The sequence below is a fragment of the Watersipora subatra genome, chromosome 8 (genome assembly GCF_963576615.1).
Source record: "Watersipora subatra chromosome 8, tzWatSuba1.1, whole genome shotgun sequence".
Classification (NCBI taxonomy): Eukaryota; Metazoa; Bryozoa; class Gymnolaemata; order Cheilostomatida; family Watersiporidae; genus Watersipora; species Watersipora subatra.
Genome location: NC_088715.1, coordinates 52,124,961 through 52,149,176, shown reverse-complemented (window position 1 = coordinate 52,149,176; position 24,216 = coordinate 52,124,961). Strand labels below are relative to the sequence as shown.

The 24,216-nt window shown below is 35.3% G+C and overlaps 1 protein-coding gene across 1 annotated transcript; it reads right to left on the bottom strand.

The window, feature by feature from the left end:
• Window positions 1-474: 474 nt before the first annotated feature.
• Window positions 475-24,216, bottom strand: LOC137402162 (exosome complex component 10-like). Its single transcript, XM_068088640.1, has 16 exons — window positions 24,101-24,216; window positions 23,784-23,917; window positions 23,331-23,460; window positions 23,095-23,214; window positions 20,291-20,563; window positions 19,487-19,600; window positions 17,740-17,883; window positions 17,062-17,252; window positions 15,334-15,490; window positions 11,864-12,043; window positions 10,127-10,234; window positions 8,218-8,371; window positions 7,967-8,136; window positions 7,548-7,772; window positions 3,016-3,171; window positions 475-686 (listed from the first exon to the last, which is right to left on the bottom strand). Exons 1-16 carry the CDS (start codon window positions 24,179-24,181, stop codon window positions 627-629), a joined length of 2,397 nt encoding a protein of 798 aa, XP_067944741.1. The 5' UTR covers window positions 24,182-24,216; the 3' UTR covers window positions 475-626.

Sequence of the window (24,216 nt, the reverse complement as noted above, 5' to 3'; positions counted from 1 at the left end):
TGTTATACACATTCTTCACAAAGGGTTATATGGTATTGGAACTAACCATAAATTATACTCATTCCTCGGTTATCTGGTATTGGATTTAACTATAAATTATACGAACTTCTCAGAAAGGATTATCTGGTATTGAAATCAACTATAAATGCATTTTTACCCTTGCCTCATTTTTACTAATTCAACTTAAAACATAATAACCTCAGTTAATCTTGTTTCGACTGCATGCTGATCACTTCATAACTTGTCAAAGAACGCCTCTCAAGAAAGGTTTGCTGATGTAAGAGTTGTCTCCTCTTTAGTTACAGGTAATTCTAATAACCCATGGCTTAGATAGTGATGATGCCATTTACAGAGTTTGTACAATAATGCTTTCCCCTTTTCTTTATAGATATTCACCAACGCACTGAGAGAAGCTCAGATAGTCGTATCTCACCACTAGAGTAATAGGACTAACACAATATGAACATAAGCGCCTTTAGTTGGTTGTTGAATGTAAAAATACAATAGATGAAAAATGGCACCTTTATTAATAGTTTGTTTAAGGCAAAAATTAGACAACTCACATAATATACAAAAGATATATGTATGCATGTATGTACATGTATAAAATGAAACTTGAACAATGCCTATTTCTGGAAGGTAGAGTTCTTTTCCTTATCAGATCGCCAGTTTTTCGACTTGTTTTTCTACAAATGAACGCGTACAAATTTTTCAAGTATTTATCCAAACTTTCCAACTATTGCTATAATGATTGGCTGATTTAGCGAGTACGCTGGTAGATAAATGAGCTCAGCTTGTATGTCAAATGAAGAACACCTCACAGTCACCATTTTAGTAGTAATCAGACCAGTAACCAAAAGCCTACTTAACATGATTCAGAGACTATCAGCAGTTCCGAAATGAACAGGTTGGTCAAAAGTACGAGCACATATAATAAACAGGGATACAGCCGATACCTTGAAATATTCTGGAGATTTATACACTACAAGGCATATATCTATAAGAATCTCAGTGTTTGTCTTTTTGTTGGCCATCCTTGTGTCCAGTTATAGCAATTAAAATCTTGCAATAAAAAATCCGTGTCACGCTGAATTTGATCTCATAACCTCCAGATCTGAGATGACAAACTTTGAGATATACAGTGAAACATGGATAACTCGCCCTCGGATATAGCGAACACATGGTTAACTCGACTGGATTTGCTTGGTCCGTTCCCACGCAATGATAAATGGCTCTATATAACTCGAATTCAACACTGTTATAACGAACTGTTTTTTGCCCAACGGCTACCGAAACGGTTGCTATCGCTTTAGAAAATCACTTTATTCAAAGCCATAGAGGTAAACCTCAACTTTTCGTAATTCATAAGCGTCGTTATTACCTCCATCGGCAAAATATTTTTGTCAACGACTGTTCTAAAGGTTTAGTGAAATTTGATTTATACTGCTATACGATGAATAGCGCGGACTGGCCCGGCCACGGGCGCAAGGATTTTCGCCACGCACATACAAAACAAAAATCGCATGTTGTTTTGTATGTGCGTGGCGAAAATCTTTGAGTGCGTGACCCGGCTAGCCCGTGACGAATATTTTTCCGAAGTTGATTCCGTGTTGAATCAACGTCGGAATGTTGAATGTTTAAAACGTCTTAAAATTTGTTTTTATTAAACGTATACGTTTTCTTAGCTAAAAAAACTATTCATCGTTTGACCTAAACACAGAATACGTGTGTACATTCAATAAGTATCCATTCAAAAAGCGTGAGTGATATACAATGTACTGTTAAACCTCGTAAAACTTTTAATTGAACTGCCTCGGAGTGTTGCTCTTAACGAATCCCATGTAAAGTAAGGTAATCTTTCCATAAACTTCAAGAAATATCGGCAAAATTGATCGTGGGTAAAACGCTCAAAAGAAAAAGATGTCTTTTCTTTGAGCATTTCAGCAACGATCAAGTTTTGCCAATGTCAATCTAAAAAACGTCCTGGCAATAACATCACCTCAAACAACAAACCAATCTCAAGTGATAGAAAAATCTCTATACTTTTTGATAAAAACGTTTTAAACTTTACATTACAAGCATTTAATTTGAAACAAGCCATTTGTGCTTTTGATTTATATTATAGTTTGTATATGTTCATGTATCTACTAATAAATAAGTGAATACATGGACTTGTGACAGTGCTCTGATAACTTGAACACTCTGATAATTCGAACACTTTTGCTCGGTCCCTTGAAGGTTGAGTTATCCGAGTTTCACTGTATATATACATATGCAAAGAAGTATACAGAAATGCATGTATAAATATACATATATTTATGTATATATAGGTCGCTTTTGGTTTTCTAAATTATCCTAAAAAAACACTAACAAAGGAAAAAGGTATTGTATGTTCAACACTTTAATTAATGAAATATTGTTTTGAAGTCGTGAGGCTAATGTTGTCTCCGACAGTGTCACGAGTTGGGAGATATGCTACTCACCAGCTATATAACTGTCTAATGCAAATATTGTGTTAAAAACAGTCCAAGTAAAGCTGATCTCAAGACAGAAATTATTATAGTTAGTACCCTGGCAGTCCGGTGTGCCATGACATATCGTCATGAGTCATAGCTATCTGCTTTCTTCCACAATACAGCCAAGTGGTTAGCTGTTTATAGTCTACCTGGCTGCCAAACCAAATATATTATTTCGATTTTTGTGTGATGCATTATTTTTTCTTAACTTCTACATGTATTTGGGCTGTTTCCCTGTCAAATCATTGTGTACCCATGTTCCATTTAAAAAACAATAACTGCACAAACACAGAAAAAATATCAACCAATCCAATGACAATGTCTTCACTTTTATGCCATTATTTAAACAGCCATAAAAGCATTGCGACATCGATAAACAGGTGCTTTGTGGGCTAGTAAACAGGCAGTTTTCAATATCTTACCACCTTTTACTAACACTTTGTGAATAATGCAAGTGTTTATAACCTGATAATTTCCTTAACTCATTTCAGGCACTCACCTTGCCTTTGCCAGACCCTCTGTGAGACCGTAGGGTCTGTGGCACTTTGAATTCACTATAATCAGCAGTAGCATAGTCATAGGAACTAAACTCTGGGTCGGGGGCAACCAACTTTTTTTCTGGGTTACTCACTGGTCTCATCCTCAAAGGGTTTGTCTAAAAATTTTAAAACACAAGTTATTAATTCTCAGTGTATTCAGCTATAGAAACTGCAGACATGCGATCAGGACAAACAACTCTAGGAAATAACCAAGGCTCATGAATCACCCCTAAATACAACTGTAAAAATTGACACAATTAGAAGACGATTGAGAATCTACTTATCAATTACTAAGAATTGCCTTTCACTTTAGCAAGGAAAGACAACTCTGAAAAGATCTTGATAAAAACCGACCTGCTGATTGGAATCAATTATACAAGATATCCCATTTTACAAAATTTTATTTTGATATTTTTACATGAACAGAAAAAAATTATAAGCTGAGCAACATGGGCAAAGGTTGTACACCCTCCACTACCTACCTTACAGGTAGACTTGCAACAAAATTCACATTACAGTTATTTGGTATCAAAAGATTCACCATGTTTTACTCTGTTGTGTTGTGAGTGCCAAATGTGTGGAAATGTGATTACAAGCTCTTAAAAGCTCGAAAACGAAAAGCGGCCGTAGAGTGGAATCTCTTTATGTCGATGACGTAGCCACGAAATTTGGTTATCGTCTTGTCACGTATGTTCTCACGTGAATTGAAAGGCCAATACAAAGCTCAATATAAAACTTATCGTAGTACTAGTTTATGACAAACACTTCAGGTTTTACCAAAGACCCCGTATCAAATATGGATGCTCGCTACTTTACAGTTTTGTTTCGGCATTATTCAATCGTCAAGTCGTTCTCTGATCATGTGACCTAATACTTCGCAAATAATTTTTGCAGCACTTTTCGATTATCGCAAGTGACCAACAGGCTCGTCATGATTATCAGACAATGATATGTACTTCTTCGAGCTAAGGTTAAAAAGTTTAACGATTTTTTATGGTAAGTTATAAGATATCACTGCTAAAAGTGACAGCATTACAATGACGATAAAACAGACACGTAAGAACAATAGACATAGTTTTAGTGAATGCGTGAAGTATATTTGTGAAAATATTTCGACGAATAAGGTTGCAAGAAAGTGTAAACAGAAACCATCTCTCACAACTACATCACATTTGAGCCGTTTTGGAAAGGGAATCCAAAATACGGCGGTCTCGTGTGGCTGCGATTTTCTGTTCGTTTTTGAGCTTTTATGAGCTTGTAATCACATTTCCACATATTTTGCACCTACTACACGACAGAGTAAGACATGGTAAATCTTTTCATATCAAATAACAGTAATGTGAATTTTGTTGCAAGTCAACCTCTAAGTAAGGAGAGGTTTAGCTAGTATAACCTAACTGTTACTACTAGACCTATACCTCCAGGTAAGAAAGAAATGTTATACCAAATAATCTCTGAGGATCTTATTAAATATCAACAGAAACAAACTGCTGTCGTCTCTTACATTTTCATATGAATGTTTTGCAATATTAACACTGAAAATATTGCTTCAGAGTGATAAACATGTTATCACAAAGTCCTAGTTGCTAAGGGTAAGTAAATGAGAAAATCTGAGAAGCCATCTTCCTGATGTAAAAAGTGGATGACCACCCTGATAAGGTCAATATCAACCACTATTTATTAAAAACCTCAAAAGAATAAATTGAAAGGTGTCCACTTCGAAAAGCTAATAATATTTATGACCTTCCCATGAACTTCACTCCTATTTTGTGCTGCAAAAGGCTGACGAAATAAGATTTTACTTATTAAAAGCGTGTAAGCAAAGTTCACCTTACTTTCTTCAATTCACATTACAGCTAGAGTCCTGAGACCACAACCAAAAGTAAAAACGCTTGTTTCCTAATACAGTGCACCCTCAGGATACGATTACCCTGATATACAATTTTTTCACCTTAAAAAGTTGAACACGGTGAGATTTTCACCTCATCATATGACTTTTATTTCGCCATACGAATTCAAGAAAATTTTCCCTTGAGTTCAAATTTGGTAGTCAGTGTGCTTATTACGTACATCGAAATAAAAAAGACACCGAAATGCAGTTCGCCGAAAACATTTTCACAACGTTTAGAAGAGACACGATGACTAACTTCTCTTAGGTCAGCCTTCCATGTGGGAAATTTTGTGAAAAGTACATAAGCGAAAGCAAATATTAATTTTTAGCGTTATACTCCATTTTACTATAAACCTTTATTCAGCATACGTATATAACTGCAAGTATCTATATATACAAATATCTAAGACCGATACAAACGTTACGGGACGAAGGAAAAATGATTTCTATGACAACAAAGTTGGAGGTCATAAATCAATAGGAAGAAGGCTCTCGTATTGTTAACATTGCCAAGGAATATGGTCGCAATCAATTAACAATTGCGATTATTGTTATTAAAAACAAGAAATTCGTTAAAGAAAACAAAGGAGGAGCTTGGGACTGACAACTTGAGGGAGTTTGAGGCCATGCACGAGATTCATGTGAAGCAACCAATTAGTAGTGGTAAGGATGTAGAAGAGACAAAAAAACCTAAATGAGCAGAAAAATTTCATGTGATTAATTTACTGGTGTGGACTGGTACATACAAACAATACTATATAATGTATAGCATTAATTTATCCTCTTTGTGCGGTGTGTTTTTCATGTTTTATTCATTTCATGTTTTATTTATTCTAGTTTGATTTTATCTTTTATTTTCTTGTTTAATCATGTCTTTGGAGGTGGGCCTGTTTTTTACTATGTAAATAAGAATCCTCGTATGTATATAACTCATATATAACTAGCTATTCATGATAGTTGATGCATCCACATTACTTTCTAGAACTTGCTAAAGCCCTGCCAACTAGGGTATAAATACGTACAAACTTCTGCATGTATGGTTACATTGATTCTTGTGCACATTTCATCCAAGACAAACTACTGTACAATCTTCTCTGGATCCTTTTACAAGCGTTAGCTCACTAGCAATGTTCTGCATTTGCACCGGCATTTACATTGCACCAGCAAGCATCATCCCCAATATGTGATCAAGTAGCTATTTTCTGCATTGCACCAAGTTAGCTTGTTTTCTTAGAGCACTCTCTGCACCAGCAGGAAAGCTGTGTCTTCCTAGCCATTTCTGCTTTTCAGGACTCATAAGTGTTAAACTTTTTCTTTCAAAACGAGTCGAAAAAATTTGACAGGATTAGACAACTTCTTTTAGCCTGCTTCAAAAATCCATTTCATTATATATTAAATTTATTTACAAGTGTACAGTAACATAATTAGCATTGATATGTCTTTGCCTCCTCTCTGCTATATTCGCTACATGTACCAGCTCAAGTCACATTACTCCAAAGGTATGTACGTCCTGTATGATAAATAAAATTTAATTTTCCTTTTCGATGGCCATTAAATGGTCGAGTGTGCGAGAGGCCGCTTTCGATAACTGCATCGCTCGGCCTTTCTTGTTTAATTAGGTTGAAAAAGGTTTTAACTAGACATGCTAAATGTTATAGTGACGACAGAAACTGGTGAAGAATAAAATTTTTGTGATATAAAGTTGAAATTCAGTAATAGTTAAAAAAATACTAAAACTTAGTTTCAAGTATGAGTTTAGTAAACTAAACTTAATTGAAGTGAGCTGAAAGTTTATGTTATATGTACGTCTTGAAGGTAAGAACTTTTTACTGTACGTACTGCATTTGGTACACACATTGTAATGTTGCATTTTATTGCAGATCATAGCCATTGAAAGACGCTGAATACAATACAGTTATTGTAGGTAACTATAGTTACTAAAGTTAACATACTATTTTGTTCCTAAGTTTCAATATGTACACATTTTTATAAAACTGACGATTTTTACCAGGGGATGTTTGCATTGCATAATTACAATGGTTTCTATACCCCTACATACCAATTTTTCACCCTACGATGCCAACCTTGGAACGAATCAACATCGTATCCTGAGGGTGCACTGTATATGAAAAATGGTTTGGCAAAAATGCTGAGGCCGATGACATTAATGTTGATCTGCCTGAACGAGAGTGCAAAATATAGGTGACTTTAGCATTGCTTTGCGCGTAAAAGGGTTAAATTTATTTTCCAAAAATTCTTATGAGCTAGTCGACAAATACAGCGCCACCCTGTATTTGAACGCCACCTTCAATAAAACGCCACTATAGAGGAAGGGTTGAAAAATACAGTACTATGGTATTCGAATAGAAGTTTTACGGCATTTACACATAATATGGCTTTAGGTGAAACTCTGAAATGTAAGGATATGATAAATTTTAAAAAACAAATTAGAATATTTACATTGCAAAATCTCAACCACATAGAAAGCATGCTCCCCTCATGCATAATAGTTTAATGCTATTTCCTTGATGCTATTCATAAGCTGTTCGACATGAACTACTGACATGAGACCGGCATGATCTGATCTAACCCATCTCATACCTTCTTTGCAGCTTGATACTCTTTTTTCTTACGCTTTCTCTCAGCTTTAGAGAGAGCAGCATCAAGGGCTTCCGAGACCTGCTCGACTGTGTGGCCATCTTCGCCTTCCCCCTCCAGACTATCTCTCGATTTCTTTAATGGTGGTGGATCAGTCTCATCGACATCGTTTTCATCCACAGTTGTGTTGGCTGAGGGAGCAGGTGTGACAGGCTCCCCGGGTCTTTTCTACAAATGACCTGACGGATACTCAATAATGCTGAAAAAATGGATGTATTAAAAGAGAGAAAAAGAGAAGCGTGAGACTTAGGGAATGCAGATGGGTATAAATAATCTAAAAGAAACCAATGAACAATGTGTAAAAAAACTGGAGGCAAGTCAAATACATACAGAGCCCATTGGCCTTCTCTATTTCAACCTACCAATGAGTGATGAAACATTGCCGTGTAGTCAATGAACTTGACGGGTGCGTAGTTGACAAGAGGTGTAACAAAGGCTTCCTTTAGTTTTCGTACTTTCTCTGTGACTTGGTTGGCTAGAGAGTTTGATGTCAGAAGAGACCATACCGACGATTTCTTTCTCTCAACTTTACCTGTAAAACAACTATGACCTTTAACTTTGGACTACATCAGGTTCCCAAAACGGGTAAAAATGCCAAATGATAACATCCTACCGGGAGTGATGGTGCATGGAGGTAGAACGACAGGGGGAGGTAATATATCCGAGGGAGTGTCATGTAGTGAGTCCAATATAGACTTCGTCACCTTAGCCTGTAATCTAGCCTCTGTACGAATAGTCTGCGATATTGAGAGAGGCTCCTCTCGTGCCTATAATAGCAAGGAAGAACTTAGCTAAAATCCACTAAGGTTTATAGCTGACACAACTTCCTGTTACAAAAAGAGACATCGACACAGACATCTAACTGACTAGGATTGTGTGTCGCGAACGACCACAATCGTAGCCAAGTAACAGTCGTATTTCAGAAGACATTTAACTGAAAACTGAGGTGTAAGATCAATAACCTAAAACATAAAACCAGTTGACTTGAAATGAACTTGCAATATTTCAAAGCGCGTTCAACCAAAATCTTTGTGTAAACAGCAAATGCTGAGTTATGGTAACTGTACTTGTAATAATCGCGAGGAATGCGACTTTATAAGATTTAAACATTCGCATGCAATTCAATTCGCTAATAGCTTTGTTATAATTTTAGAAAGCTAAAGACAGAACAGAAAGAAAGAGCTGTATTGACAACTTCCATAGATAAAACTACTGTACATTATGGATAACTGTAATTTACAGGTAAAATGCAAGCCAAACTGAATTATGGTATTATAAAAGACAATTGATTGCAAAACTGCATCTCCAAATATCTTACTGTGAATAGAACGTTGAAATACCAAAATTATGTATTAAAAAAAATTCAAAATTCAAAAAAACTGAAATTCATAAAATCCATACATCTTTGTCCTATTTACAAACACATGACTTCCTTCTCACAATGAACCCAGTTAATCACTTTACGACTATTCAGACCAGATTAAGCTCAAATCAATAAATAGGTGCATACTATGGCTTAAAATACTGGGACTGAAGTTGAAATATAAACTAAAAGTCAACCAAGAACACTTCAATTTGTCTACTTGTTTATTATACAGTGAACCGTCGCCATACAATTTTAATTCGCACTAGTGTTGGCATTGTAAGGCGAAAATGTCGTATAGAGCTGTATAGAAACCCATAATAAATATCTAATGCAAACAACCCTTGGTAAAAATCATCAAAATTTTATATTTATACCGTACATATTAAAAGTTAGTAACAAAATAGCATGGTAACCTTAGTAACTATAGTTACCTACAGTAACTTTAGTGCAGTGGTTATGATCTGCAATAAAGTCTAACATAACCATGTACTATGTGTAGTGTGCACCGTAGGGAGTTCTTATTTTCGAGGCAGACGTATACCATAAACACTAAATTTAACTTAAATGAATAAAACTCATACTTGAAGCTGAGTTTTAGTATGTATTTAACGCAACTTCAACTTTGTCATCGGCTAAAATGTTATTACCGATCTGTTTCCGCTTTCGTTTTCAGTCCAACTAATAACGAACAACGCTGAACCGAAAGATTAAGAGGGAGCATCGAATCTCTTCAAACATTGTGAAAGAAATTTCGGCGAATAGCATATCAGCATCTTCATTATTTAAACGTTGTCAGCACATCGAATGCCAAATTTTAATTTCGAGAAAACCTTTTGTTGATGTTGTATGGCGAAAAAAATTTCGTATGGAGAGGACAAAAAACATCATGTTCCACATCGTGAGGCGACAAAATCGTATAACAAGAACATCGTAACCCTAAGGCGCACTGTATATGAAATTTATGCAGTAAATACAGAGAGTTTAGCAAGAAGTGTAAGTGTTCCGGTATTAAAATTATGGCTCATGCTTAAAAATTTCTTTCCGCAGATTTCCACAGAGATAGTTTCACATGCGGACACTCAAAATAGAGGGTCCTCAAAAGAGATAGGGAAAACAGGAAAAACCTAACAAATAGGGAGAAGTCTAATAAGCCTACCTCTTTAACTAAAGAGTGTATCGTGTGTAGGTACTGTCGAACAAGAGGAGGAGTAGGTGTGCAACAAGCTAAGATTCCACCGGACTCTCTAGGAAGTGTTTCGCTGATCTAAAAGAAACGCTCAAGGTACTTGATGTTGTTACACCAGCCTTCAAAACAGATATGTGTCATCATTCTTACCATTGCTGTACAACAATGACACAAAATTCCATCTACCTTCTGGAAAATGTGATGATCCCATGACCAAACAGAGCGAAGCGACTGGTTGGGAGATTTATGATAAATGCACATGTGCACACAACTCCCAAAAATTATTCATCAACATTGAGACAAACCTTTGTATCAAAATTTTATCAACAAATTTAACCATCGTTTTGTAGAGTCGTTAAAGTACAATAACGATACAAAACACATACAAACCTATTTAAATATGTTACCAAGTCTTTGTAAACCGTTGTTATTATCTTAAAACTTACCCATCTGATTGGATTGTACACAAATAGACAGATTTATTTGGACGAAAATCGTTATCAAAACTTGCTAAGCCTCACTTTTATAAAAGTTAAGACCGGAAATTGAAACGCCGAGCGACAAAGAATAAAACGATTAAATCGTGTGCATTTCCCGAAAAAATAACGTGCACTTTTCCCCAGTCTATAGCATTGTCAAATTGCCGAAGGTTTTGGTAATTAACGTAGAAGTACTGAAATCGTTTCATTTTTGCCGATTTCAAATTAACTGACATTTCAGACACATTTGAGTACTTTGGTATTCTAACTGATGTCCAACGCAGTGTAAGTAAAGGAAATGATGATGATATTTTTTTCTAACAATTTTTATGAGATTACGATATTCAATTATAAGTTTGGATACTCTTTTTGATACTTCTTGATATTGTTAGCTATGACGTTTTTAAATGTAAACAAAATTTTTCATTGGTTTTTTATTATTACTTTATTACTATATTAATAATATTGGTTATTCTAATAATATCAGTGCATTTTACTTCAAATATTGGCCAATATTGCATTTTTCCTATTGCAGGGGGAGAGATATAAACATATAATCTTTTCCTTTCATTATTGCTGTTTGTTGTATATAATAACACCTACACCCAGTACATTACAGCTACCATTGCAGTTATCCTATTGCACTGCAGTGCCATTTGACTGCTAATATTGCATTTCTCAACCATCAGTACCCTTTCTTTTTTCCAATATCACTTTGGCTGTGGGCTGTATGACAGTGGAATTTCTAGTATATAATATGAGACCATTAAGGCTGGTTCACACTACATCGCAGTATGTTGGCGTTCATCTCAGTACATCAGTGATCGACTGTGACAACATTGTTCACATTATCACAAACCCATCCGTGTTTAAATCGACAAATATTCCAAGACATAGCGTTCTCATTACACAATGTGGCCGCTTAAACAATGAAATACTAGACTGACAGCAACTAAGATAAAGGGAGATATAGAATAAACAACCTGTGACAGTCAATCACAACTGCCGGATTGGTGCACATTGCACAGACCATCATTGATGCAAGGCGAAATATGGAGAAAGTTTAACAGCTGCAATGTTTCTCGACATGTCGGCGTTGCAACAAGTAGTCAACAAATAATCGCCGACAGGACAACCCCGACATAGCAGTACAGTGTGAACCGGCCTGCAAGTTATGAAACCATATTTTTGTAACAATTTTTGATTGCTACCAGTAATGACATCATACCTGTAGCATAATGTGATTGGGTAGAATGTATCCCTCCGACTCGTCTTCCTGTTGAGCTAATCTGAATCTCCACTCGTAAAGTTTTTTCAGAGCTAAGAGCTGTCGATTGTTAAAAGCCTTTCGACTTTTAACGTACAGGGAATGGTATCCATCCTCGGAGAACACATGCTTCCTGTAGACCTAAAAAACCATAGAATCAAATCTACATTTATATTAATAAATTCCGCCTTGTCATCACGCGTCTGTCTGTTAGTCCATGTAAACACAATGGGTTTTCACATTTTTGACCGATTTCATTCAAACTTCACAGTTGTATGCTCGTGACTTCTGCCAAGTCAGTAAAAGCAATTGGTTCTGAAAGTTCATCTGGTTCCTGACAACCAGCCCCTTCACCACTTACCTGCTGTGATCTATCTGCTGCGACCTACCCGCTGCGACCTACCCGCTGCGACCTACCCGCTGCGACCTATTCGCTGCGACCTATTCGCTGCGACCTGTCTGGTTAAAATAAAAGAAATCCTGGGCATTGCCGGGCTGACTGCTAGTCTACCTATACAAAGCGATTTCCAAATAGCCATATATGCCTTTGGGAACAATATACACCACTAGACATGTTCTTCATGAGATAAAGTAAGACCTGAATAACTTCATGAATCCACAAAGTATGCTAAAAATATTGCAACGCAGTGTTTGCTATTATTTGCACTATTCTTCGCTATTCTTTACACTAGAAAAGAAAATAATCTATTTCCAGAAATAATCTATAGGCTATTTAAATTACAAAAAACCTTTACATATGAAAAATCATTCCTATATGTTCTTTCTAAATCCAAAAAATATGATGGAGCCAATACTCTTATTTATATATGTAAATATATATATAAATTTCAGTGTCTGCCTGTCATACTTACTTAAATCTAGCAATGAAGAATCGCGAGGATTTGATCTCAGAACCTGTATAGGTTTGAAAACCAGCTATCTAAACCACTACTATCATTCAACTGGCCATAGCGATGAATAATTGTAATCATATTTGTGAAGGAAATATTTGACCTGAGATGGCTCCACAGACGTCATGCCTTTGTCCTCATTTTTTTATTGCTGCCAGTGGGTGGTCAAGCCAACCCCTGACCTTTGTGGCGTGTCCGGTCCCAATTGATCCATAAATATGGCTGGATGTAACACACACCAATAAAATTTAGAGAAAACACCATGTCACAGCGCCGTACAACCAAATCAGCAGTTTTTGTTCTTTCTTAGTTAGTTTACTGTTTGCCTTCATGCAATCAACATATCAATATTTTGCTTCAATCATATTTCATTACTCTATATTCAGCTTATATTCAACAATGTGCCTGACATTGGAGGCAAAAGGTCAGTCAACCGCATATGCATATTTCTATACTTTCTTGAATATTATTGTTATTATTTGGCTTAAATCATACATTCATTCATATGTTTTATTATTGTGTTCATTATATCATGTAATTGCATTTAATTCTATCAAGGTTAGCTTGTAGTTTTATCTTAGTATCGTCTATTACAGACTTCACGGCAGATGCTGATGTTAGATACATATAGTAATAAAGTTACACAACTAAAGCATCACCAGTAGAAGCCTTATTCTCTTCTAGTCAGCACAGTTGTTGCCGCTTTTTATAAGTGAAGTTTTAAGAACTTCACAATATTGATTACATCGGTTAAAATACTCACATTTGAAGCACTTAAGGTCATTAACTAGCACGGTTGATCATTACGTTTATTAAACTGGCTTCAAACACGGCTATTGTTTTAGTTAAGATTTAGACTACTAACTTATTAGACAAGTTACTCGAATTCATTGAGTAATTATTTTATTACCCGTGCAACGATAGGCATTCGGCTAGTTCAGGTAAATTGTATGTTATTCGCTTCTAGAGCACAAAAACAATGATACATATGCCAAGTATTTACATATAGCATTAAAATGAATGCATTACAGTCATATCTCGCCATAAGCGCTTAATGCGTTCCAGGATTAAGCTCGTAAGCCAATTTACTCACGCCTCAAGGCACTATTTCCAGTATAAAAACGCTAAGTACCAATTAATCCGTTACTATACTACGAAAACAACACTTAACCAGGATATTATGGTGGTAAAACATGTTTTTAATTGATGTAATTTAGTACCTACAACACCTATTTAATTGCTATGATCTGCAATAAAATGTAACATCACGATGTACACTACTGTTTGGAGTTGTTACCTTCGTAAGAGACGTTGATTTTATTGTTGCATTTTTCATGTTCTATCATCTGTTTCCAATAAAGCAGTTTTTGCCTCGCGCTCGCTATAACTTTTAGCCCAACCTTAAAAAATTTTTCAAATTGATTCAAGGAGACGGACCGAGAAATGCTGTTCTCGGAAGCAGCCTCTCGTACACTCGGCCATATAGTGTAGTGACCATTGGGAACTGGCTCATATCTCAAAGATTACTTGCAACTTAAGGAAGAACTTTGCTAGAAAGTCAGCTCGTATCTCAAGTTTCTCATATGTTGGGACACGCGTATGTTACAGTAGGGGTGTGACTGTATATAAATAAATGATAAGAAACTAAATAACTAAATTATATGTAAGAGATCAACCGAATAGCGTAATCACCAACACTGAAAGGTTTTGTTGTCACTTCATCCCTTTAAGTTAAGGACAGATGAATTGGGATGTGGTCTTGGTAATACTGGAAAGATAGGTAAAAATGTCAATGGAGATGTCAAAATAGAGCAAGTCCAATTTACATTTTTCGTTTTTACATTGAATATGTTTTAAATTTCATCTTTAATTATCATGGTCAGACTCTGATTTCACTAGATTCATTCTTTCTACTTTTACCTTGACTTTTACTACATCCACTCAATAACTGCGAGATGACTTCAGGAGATTTTTAAAGAAAAAATCCTAAAATGTTTTGTGATATTTCTCTATTTCTAATTTTAATTTTAAAAAACATTGCCTTCCTTTTTCATCCCCAGTATCACTCGCTCCGATCTAAGGCATTCATGATTTTAAACCTGAACTAGAAAAGGAAGGTACGACACCCTGTTGAGTGCTATTATAGCAAAATAGAAACCAACTACAAGGAAAACTGAGTGTAGAGTACTGCTTTACTTGGTGTCAAGAAACTTTGAATGTTATATGTTAGGAATTACTTCATAATTATGTTGAGAAAAATATTTGTGTAAATTTTATGTCAAAAAGTTTATACCTGAAAGTGATTTTATCTAAAGGCTTGATTGTATAACCCAGCAATTTCATTGCAAAACAATATATACTTAATTTTATAAATAGTGTTCCTAAATCCTGAGATAATATCATTAAAATCTAGATTTTAATATATATGTATATATTAGATTAGGTAACAGAGTTTTTGAAAGCAAACAAAATTTCCATCTCTATTCATGTAAAATGACGCTGGTACAATGGGTACCTTACCTTGGCACAAACCAGTCTGGAGTTGTCTAGCACCGCCTTCAGAAGATTTTTCTGTTCATTACCCTTCTCCAAGAGAGAGTTCTTCATCTGGTCATATATGTAGAGGAGATAGTGAGTGTCCTCACGAGCGTAGTTGAGTAGTTCCTCCGGCAGCGGCCTAAAATAAGCTGACCTCATAGAGCATTTGGCCAATGACATAGCATCCAATCATCTGTCAACAAAAACATGAAATGTCAATGAATATGTAGCGCTACCATTCCTCACAATTTAGGACTCTACGACACTGACTTTCTGGCGCAGAACTCTTTAGCATGAAACTTTCTGGAGTGAGACTTTTGAGCACTACTATTTTTCCACCAAAGAAATTATTTATGCTTATATACAGTAAATAAATAAAATTATAATAATAAAAAAATACAAAATAATGTTATTTTATTCATGAGACTTGAAAACATTTTTTTAAATTACAGTAGGCGCTCCTACAACGTAAATAATCCATTCCAGGAACATTTACATTATAGGGGTTTTACGCTATAAGAACAGTAAAATACAGGTAAGTTGTCTAATCCATTTCCAAATCTTTTAAAACTCACCCCTTTGGCTATACAAATCGAAAAAAAACTTGACATAATTTTTTTAATTTGTGGGCTGTACCGTAACTGCAGTATTATTGGTTTGCATCGACAACTTTTCTACTTTTGCTGATCAATCTGACCAGTTTTATAGATCATGATTGCAGTAATTTTTACAATAGGTTGATGGGGAACTCTCATCTTCGACGTTTATTTACAACGATTTGCTTTGCTTTCTAAACAGCGAAGTCTATTGCGCAAAGTAAAGCTAATAACAAATATTTTATACGTCTCTACATCAAAGCAAAATGACAAAATATTGTTACTATGAAAAGCAGTACTACCTTTCATCGTCTATCTGTATCCAGGAGCCAAAGTTATGATAAAAAATAACTTTTGACGACACTCCAACTCGTGACATTCAGATTGGTGAACCAATGCTGTAACACTTGCACCAGTCGATCGCCTTCAAGTGTTTATTAACAATTGTGCTGCTGCCTATTCTCTATTTTGTCAACACATCTGACGATCCGTTACAACGAACTAGAATGCCATGGAAGTTGTGTATAATATAGATATAATGCTGTACACATGTTGCCTTTTCTCTTGCAAGTGCGCGAGATAGATTAACATTCAAATGGAACTTGAGAACTAACCCGACTTGACGTGATACGGAACGTACGATACGTAGTACGGAGCAAAAACTTCACAAAAAATCTCTACGTTATCTGGAATTTACGTTATAGGAGCATCTACTGTACATAAAAATTGCTTGTAAGCTGCATCCCTTGTTTCTTGTTCGCATGGCCACAATTTGATTAAAGGATCTCGTGAACTACATCTGTAAAATGCAAACATATAGCTGTTATGTACAAATTGTTACCTTTTACTTTCACTTAAAATTTGTTGAGCCATAAGTCCTATTGAAAGATGGATAGATTTTGAACTAACCTGTGCTAAAAAGTCTTGGACCAAAAAACGTCACACCCAAAAATCCTGAGCCAGAACGACTGAACCAAAGGTCCCATTCCGTATTGTCTCTTTTTGATCAGACAACTTGAAGTAGGATTTGCTACCTTTTATGCAAACATAAAGAGCAGAAAAGCTTAAAACAAGGGAGAGGTGACAATGTCCGATCAGATTACCACATACATACCTAATCCTCCAATCAGCGAGCTGATATTGCTTATCTGCGTTCACACGGCAGTAATGCAGGAGCAAATGTGCCAGAGAATGTCGTGGAAACTCAAGAATCTTGCTTGCACGATACGTGTCGAACATATTCACCACATACAGGCTGAAGTCTCTCTGAAGCCATTCTATATCAGAATCTGCTCCATGAAACACCTGCAAAAGTAGATGTAGTCACTACCAAAGCTGGCGGTGACAAGGCTCCTCTACGCATATTTGGATACACAGTGAGACGTCAATGGCACCAAAAGCCTGCTCTTAAAACCATGTGTCAGCCAAGTTCTTGTTCAAATAGTTAGATAGCAGCCAAATACCTGCTAAGACACGTCAGTAACTGCATGTCCGTAAATTGGTGATAATAAAACATCTGACAACAACAGGCAAGTGTCAGGGATGGCAAAACAGGTGTTGGTGATACAAAGCACTATCTTGTAGTCTTATGTAAGAAGCAAAACGCCAGACCAGAAAGTGAAAAACACAAATTATCGAAAAAAGCTTTTTTCATTAGATTTTGTGCTCTTCAGTCTTGCTGGTAAGTTACTTGACCTTAGATAGGTCAAATAAACAATGGCTATACACATGGCACTGTTTTCACCGTTATGAAATGTGTCAGCATGACAGATTCCGCAGGTTAACTACACACCTTGACAACTTGTGGATTGGCTAGGACTGAGTTTAGCATATGCATGTGAGACCTGAGGGCGAGCGTATCTAGTACATAGTCCCTTTCTCTTGTACTCAGCTGCATTAGGCAGGTAAGACCTTGGAACGACCTGTAGGAATGTGCCTAAGGGGAGACAACTCAATGGAGCAAAAGTATAACAGTGACACTCTTAGTCATGCAAACAAACTCATGAATTCATGTGGTTCATAAATTCTGTATGCAAACTTATAGAAACAAGTGAAGATGATTAACGATTGGGAGAATTTTTGTGGCAATCATTACAAGTCATGGAGAAGCAATTTGAGAGTTACCTCCCCAACTACAGAAAAGATAAAAATGACTTTTAATGATTTCATTCTTGAGGCGAGTCAAAGAAAACTTGACAAGTAAAGTTCCTAAAATAGAAAAGGATTGGAATTTTTTAAAACTTTAATCTGTTCAGACCAAATTAATATTAGTACCTACTTTTTGCTATATTCCAATAATTCAATAAAGTAGATTTTTTTAACAAATCAAAAGTTATAAATGTATGTATAACCTTTATTGGCATTGGTAATCATCAATAAAATATGTTTTCTATTGCATGCAAAAAAAAGAAAAAACAGAAATCAGGACTTATTGAGTTGAACAAATAATTATAGCTATTTGTGCTTTAGCACTATGATGCCAACTCGCTGTTTACAAATTCCATAAAACCCCTAATTGAACGCCATGGCATTCTATTTTTCAACTCGTCTTTTGCAGTGGAGGTCAATTGGAGGTGGCGTTCAAATAGAGGGGCCGTTCAATTAGGAGTTTTACGGTACATGTATATTAAAATGCTGTGCTAGTCTTTACTAGAATAAGAGCGATGTTCATCTGTCTTAATCTGATCTAAAGCCCAGGCGGAATGCTGGAACAAAGATTACATCGTATGGGATTTGAACTCGCAATCTTCACCTTAGCACACCATCATCTATACCAATCAATCACCTTGTTGCATTTTGGAATAATCTTATGTATAGTTATTACGCATGACGCTCTCTCACGGCATGCCGGAATGCCAGTATAGAATAAAATGACATTACAACTAGCCTTTTTGTTGAAATAAATATAACAATCTCATGAATGTTCACAATTAAAACACCAGTTTCAGACGTTTCATCTTAAAGACCAATTGAAAAGCAGTTTCAGTTGTCTGCCTAATTCATATGGCTACCAAAAACTCAACTGTCACCAATCGGCTGCCTAAACACTTATAAACAATATAAGCGGAAGGTAGAACGAGGTCCTTAGGCGAGGAACTCCAACGAGAAAATAACTCCTTGTTCGAAGTTCAACAAGTTGATCGATAAATTAAAATGAGCTTGTTGACCTGCTGACACCTAACCTGATTACAGAAACTTTGAACAGTTATAATGAAAATGCAATCATAAGTAACCTATTTAAAAATGATTTCATTAATACAAAATATCTCTACAAATATTTCATTCAACAAAAAGTAAGAATTGACTCGAATTATTACGAATGCAAGATTTCTTTAAAAATAATGCAAAATGTCCTGTGTGCAGACAGCAGCTGATTTTTCACATCCAGTGATTGGCTGCTGGCTGAACTAGTCATTTCTATAAATACTGATCTTTGTCCTAAGTGCCTCCATTATTACTTTATCACTTATTAAGAGTTAGTGTGTGGCTATACCTTGAGGGTCCGAGCTATAAGCTAATGAAATGAGCTAAAAACAAACCTCAAGGTCAACAGCTAACTCTGACACGCCTTCTAGATTTTCCAACAGCTGTTGCAGTTGTTCTTCCTTGTCAATGTATGTCAACGGACCACTTTCTCTTAGTGGTTTAGGTTGCTGCAAACAATAATACAAATAGTCAACAAGAAAACCATTAAGAAGCTCTCAATACAACAATCGAACATTTTCACAGATTTAATAGATTATTCCATAGAGTTAAGAACTACATGTCCAGCTGAGAACTCAACTATTAATACACAAAACCACAAGGCATAAATTCAACAATTCTTGCATAGAAGTGTGTGCGTGTGCGTATAAAAAAAGGCTACCGTTTCACCAGAAGCTATCCATCAAAACTTTGAATACGACGATACTAGTAATAAAAAAGTCTTTGCACAAAAAATTGATTTGTATTTGATATATTACAACATTTGCCATTCTAACTTTCAAACTACATATTATGAGAAAAGTGTTTTGTGTAGTTGAAATAATTTAAGAGAAAATAAAAACAACTTTAAAAGTTTTCAAACTTTGTCAAGCAACTGTAATAAATATAATACTTTTGTTGTTTGGCAAATAATAAAAAGCTGCCAAACAACAAAAACAGCATAGAATAGTAAAAGGAAGCAAAGTACTGACCTATTAACGACGGACAAACTAGATGTTAAAGTGAATGACCTACTGATACACTAAGATTACAAAAACAGCATAGAATAGTAAAAGGAAGCAAAGTACTGACCTATTAACCACGGACAAACTAGATGTTAAAGTGAATGACCTACTGATACACTAAGATTTCCGACTCACCAGAGAGTTGAGGGCTGGGTCAAGCTGCTCTTCTGTATACTCAAAATGATTGATTTCATACTGGTAAGGGTTTGGAGCCGCTTGTTCGATGGCAATCTCTGGCACGAGTAGGCTCTCCCTCAAAGGCAACATAGCGTGAGGCTTATGTCTGAGTTTGGGAAGGAAGGGGTTATCACTGTTGTCTACTTTTTCTTTGAACAAGATCTGTGGTCTCTGAACGAACCTTGCGGCCAGCAGACGATAGGAAGGTGAGGATTTCTCTCCATGCAGTGTCTACCATATACAACTATCAGCTATTAGAATAGGTCGGATGAAAAAATAATATCAATATTGAAAACCACAACAAGTATAGGAACAATTGCAGGGTTTGATATAAAAGTATGCTTTGCCGGCAGGAAACAAAATCAAAATAAATATTTAGAAAAGTTTTAGGCTATTCATCAATGCTTAATGTTGGTAAAGTGAGGGAACTGAGGCTATATATAACCATGACAATTCAGCGAACAACATGCTTAATATGTACAACATAGCCTCTATATTCAACCATAAATGAATGTGTCCAAACCTATATACTCGAGAGGTTATTGAGTATATTGTTAAAACAGTCTAATGCTGGATTTGCATGCTATATTGCATTAGAACCAGAAAAATAACTAGATTGAGGTAAGTTCAATCAATTCAACTCTACTGTAGTAAGTATGGTACGCCATCGACATTCACCTCTCTGCCTCAACTCATCGAGTACCAGTTCAGGTAGTAACCAGCACATATATATTGTCATCAAAATTAAATTTATTTGATCTTAATATTTATTTGTATTTTAAAATAAGTATTTTATGTTATTTTAACCTTCATAAACCCGAAATGGTCACTGTTTATACTTTATATTAGCTGATGCTAAAAAACAGATTTGTTTTCATAAAATCGCAGATTCATGTATACGTGCATAAATATAATCTCGCACAAGCAAAATGAAAATACCAACTTCTAAGAGCAGCCAGTGTTACCGAGACTCTGTTCAGCCATTAAATTCAGAGTCAACTAAATAAAAGTAATTTTGTACTTGAACTAAATTTTAATACTAATCGCAGCTGTACCATAAATAAAATGTAACATAATGACTACTAATTAAGCACACTCTACTTGGACTGGCGAAGAGCTTTTATTCACAATCTGATCGTAACACGATTGCATGGTCATGTAGGACTGTAGACATCAGGTTTTTCCTATTCCAAGGACATGTATTGGGACACTTTCATAACCATTAAATGTTAGTTAGACTTATTCGGTCAGACTTGTGAGTTTTAAACATCAAGTTGAGCTGCAGTTTCTAGTAGTTTATTTCTATTGGTTTTATAACAATTTCTCAGTTTCCTAATAATTTCTAGTAGTTTTGTAATAATTTTCAATAGTTTTCTAAAGTTTATATTCTAGTAGTAATTAAATAAATTTTAAGCGAATTAAATTTCAACTTAAATCGACATACTGTTATTATCATCTCAAACAGCACACCGTAGTATGTGTACCTTGGCTTATATTTATACTAACTGTACTACATGGTGTTACCCGGGTAATAAAAAAGTCTTTGAACGGAAACTTGATTTGTATTTAACATATAGCAACATTTGCCAGTCTATCTTTCAAACTACATATCATGAGAAAAGTATTTTGTGTAGTTGAAATAAATTAAGAGAGAAAATAAAAACAACTGTAAAAGTTTTCAAACTTCGTCAAACAACTGTAACTTTCAAATTTCATATCATGAGGAAAATGTTTTGTGCAGGTCAAATAAAAAAAATAAAACAACTATAAAAGGGTTTAAATGCAAATGTGAAATAATTAGCAAGTAATAGCTAACTTAAGTCTGTTTTGCTACGATTACAATAAAAGATGATTCGGTAATGATACAATTAATACGAACTGAGAAAACAAAATAAAAATCCTGAATATGTTGAATTAATAAGAATTATTATTGCATAGAAGTGTGTGTATAAAAAATTTACTGTTTCACCTGAAGCTATCCATCGAAACTTTGAATACGATGATACTGGTACCTCTTAATACTGGCCCAAATGTAAAAATGAGATATCGTACTGTCAAGGCTCTTCCTGCGGAGATAATACCATTGTCCGCGAGAAAAGAATTAGCCTTGACCGCAATTTTTAGCAATTGAACCTTACGAAAAACCGAAAATAGAAGTTTACAAAAAAAGCATCGTGTTTCATAGAGTTAACAGAATTTATAGTTTCAAATAAAACGCCATTTAGCCTGTGCATATGCTATACGGTATATGATAACATCTTTAATCAATACGCCTTGGATAGCTCAGTGGTAGAACATGTGGATTTACAACGTGTGGTTACACTCTGTAAGATCAAATCCATCAGAATTCAAACTACATTTCCAAGATTTTAATAGTTATAACTGGATATACCGCAGGACAGATAGATGACCAACATTGAAAAATAGCTTTATGCAGGTTTTTATAAAATTTTACCTATTGCGACAGTTCTTATATTCACGATAGACTAATACAAGAGTGTATACAGTAGTTTTATAAGGTTTTAATAAATGTATAAACACATCATTAGGATATAAATATGAGCTCTTAGGTTTAACACAATATTTTAATACCTAAATTTGTTCCAAAAATATAATAACCAGAGGTAGTGGGTTGCCATCCAATGCCAATTGAAGAAGCATTCGGCTTTCTATGCGTAACTCCACGTATCTCCATTATTGTAATAATGCATTAAAATACAAAAATGTGGCAAATGTTGCAAATCTTCACAAATTTGTCATACCCTTTTAGTATTCCAGCTTGCTTCCATAGACTTTTTATTTGTGATGGGAGTAGAACTGCTGACTACTAATTCTGCTTCTATAGGCTTTCTAAGTCCTGCCAACTCATCCAACTTGTTTGACTAAAATTTGACAACAGTATTTATAAATTATATATATATTATATATGTAATTGAACTGATATGCAAAAAAACAATTAGAAAATATATTAACAAGTTTAGATCAGAGCAATACACACGATTCTCTCTGTAAGCTGGTCATTCGCATCTATGAGTGCCTCAAACTTGTCCTCAAGGTCTGTTTCATTTGCCTTTGACCCGAAGATGGCTGGAGCTCGAATGCCACTCTGTCTGAGTACTCGGCTCAATCTACAAAAGCAGACATACCAACACTTTAGAGTGATGGCATATTGAGCAAATAAGCACGATAATAACCAAAACTTGAACTAACTGATGATAGTTTAAAATTGTCACAATGCATATCATTGGATTCAGGCAAAACTGATAATTCTGTAACTGTATATATATCAATGAGAAAAAATACCACAGAGCTGCATTTAACATAAATGTGTAGAGATTATACTTTTTAAAAACAATGTAATTCTACAAAGTGAAGCCAACACATAAAATTTGTCTGTTTGATGAAGCGCTGCCATACCAGTAAAACTATTAAAATAATTCTAAAAGTTTACACTTCCAAGGCTCTACTTCCTTCTACCTCCATTACATCTACAAATTCTTTATAAGTCCGGTAGAAATCGTAGAGTTCACCAGAAGGAATTGCGTTGCTGGATTTCACTGCAGCTGCTATAGCTGGCATTACTTCCTGCAACGAAATTAACATCATTAATTATCACATATTATATGAAAAACAAAACAAAGACAATTATTCGACGCTCATTATCCAAAAAAGATTTAAGAATAAGATTCAGGCGAAGTGGCAAGCCAAGCATGTTCACTGATATAAAACACATGAACGTTAGCGGTACTTTACGATTGGTCACTGTACCTTGAAGTACGCATCAACACCTTCATCGTCCAAAAGCGATTTATGTGTAGGTATTTGTTCTTCTTCCTTATTTTGATGCATGTTGAATGTGGTAACTTTACATAAATCTAAGCACG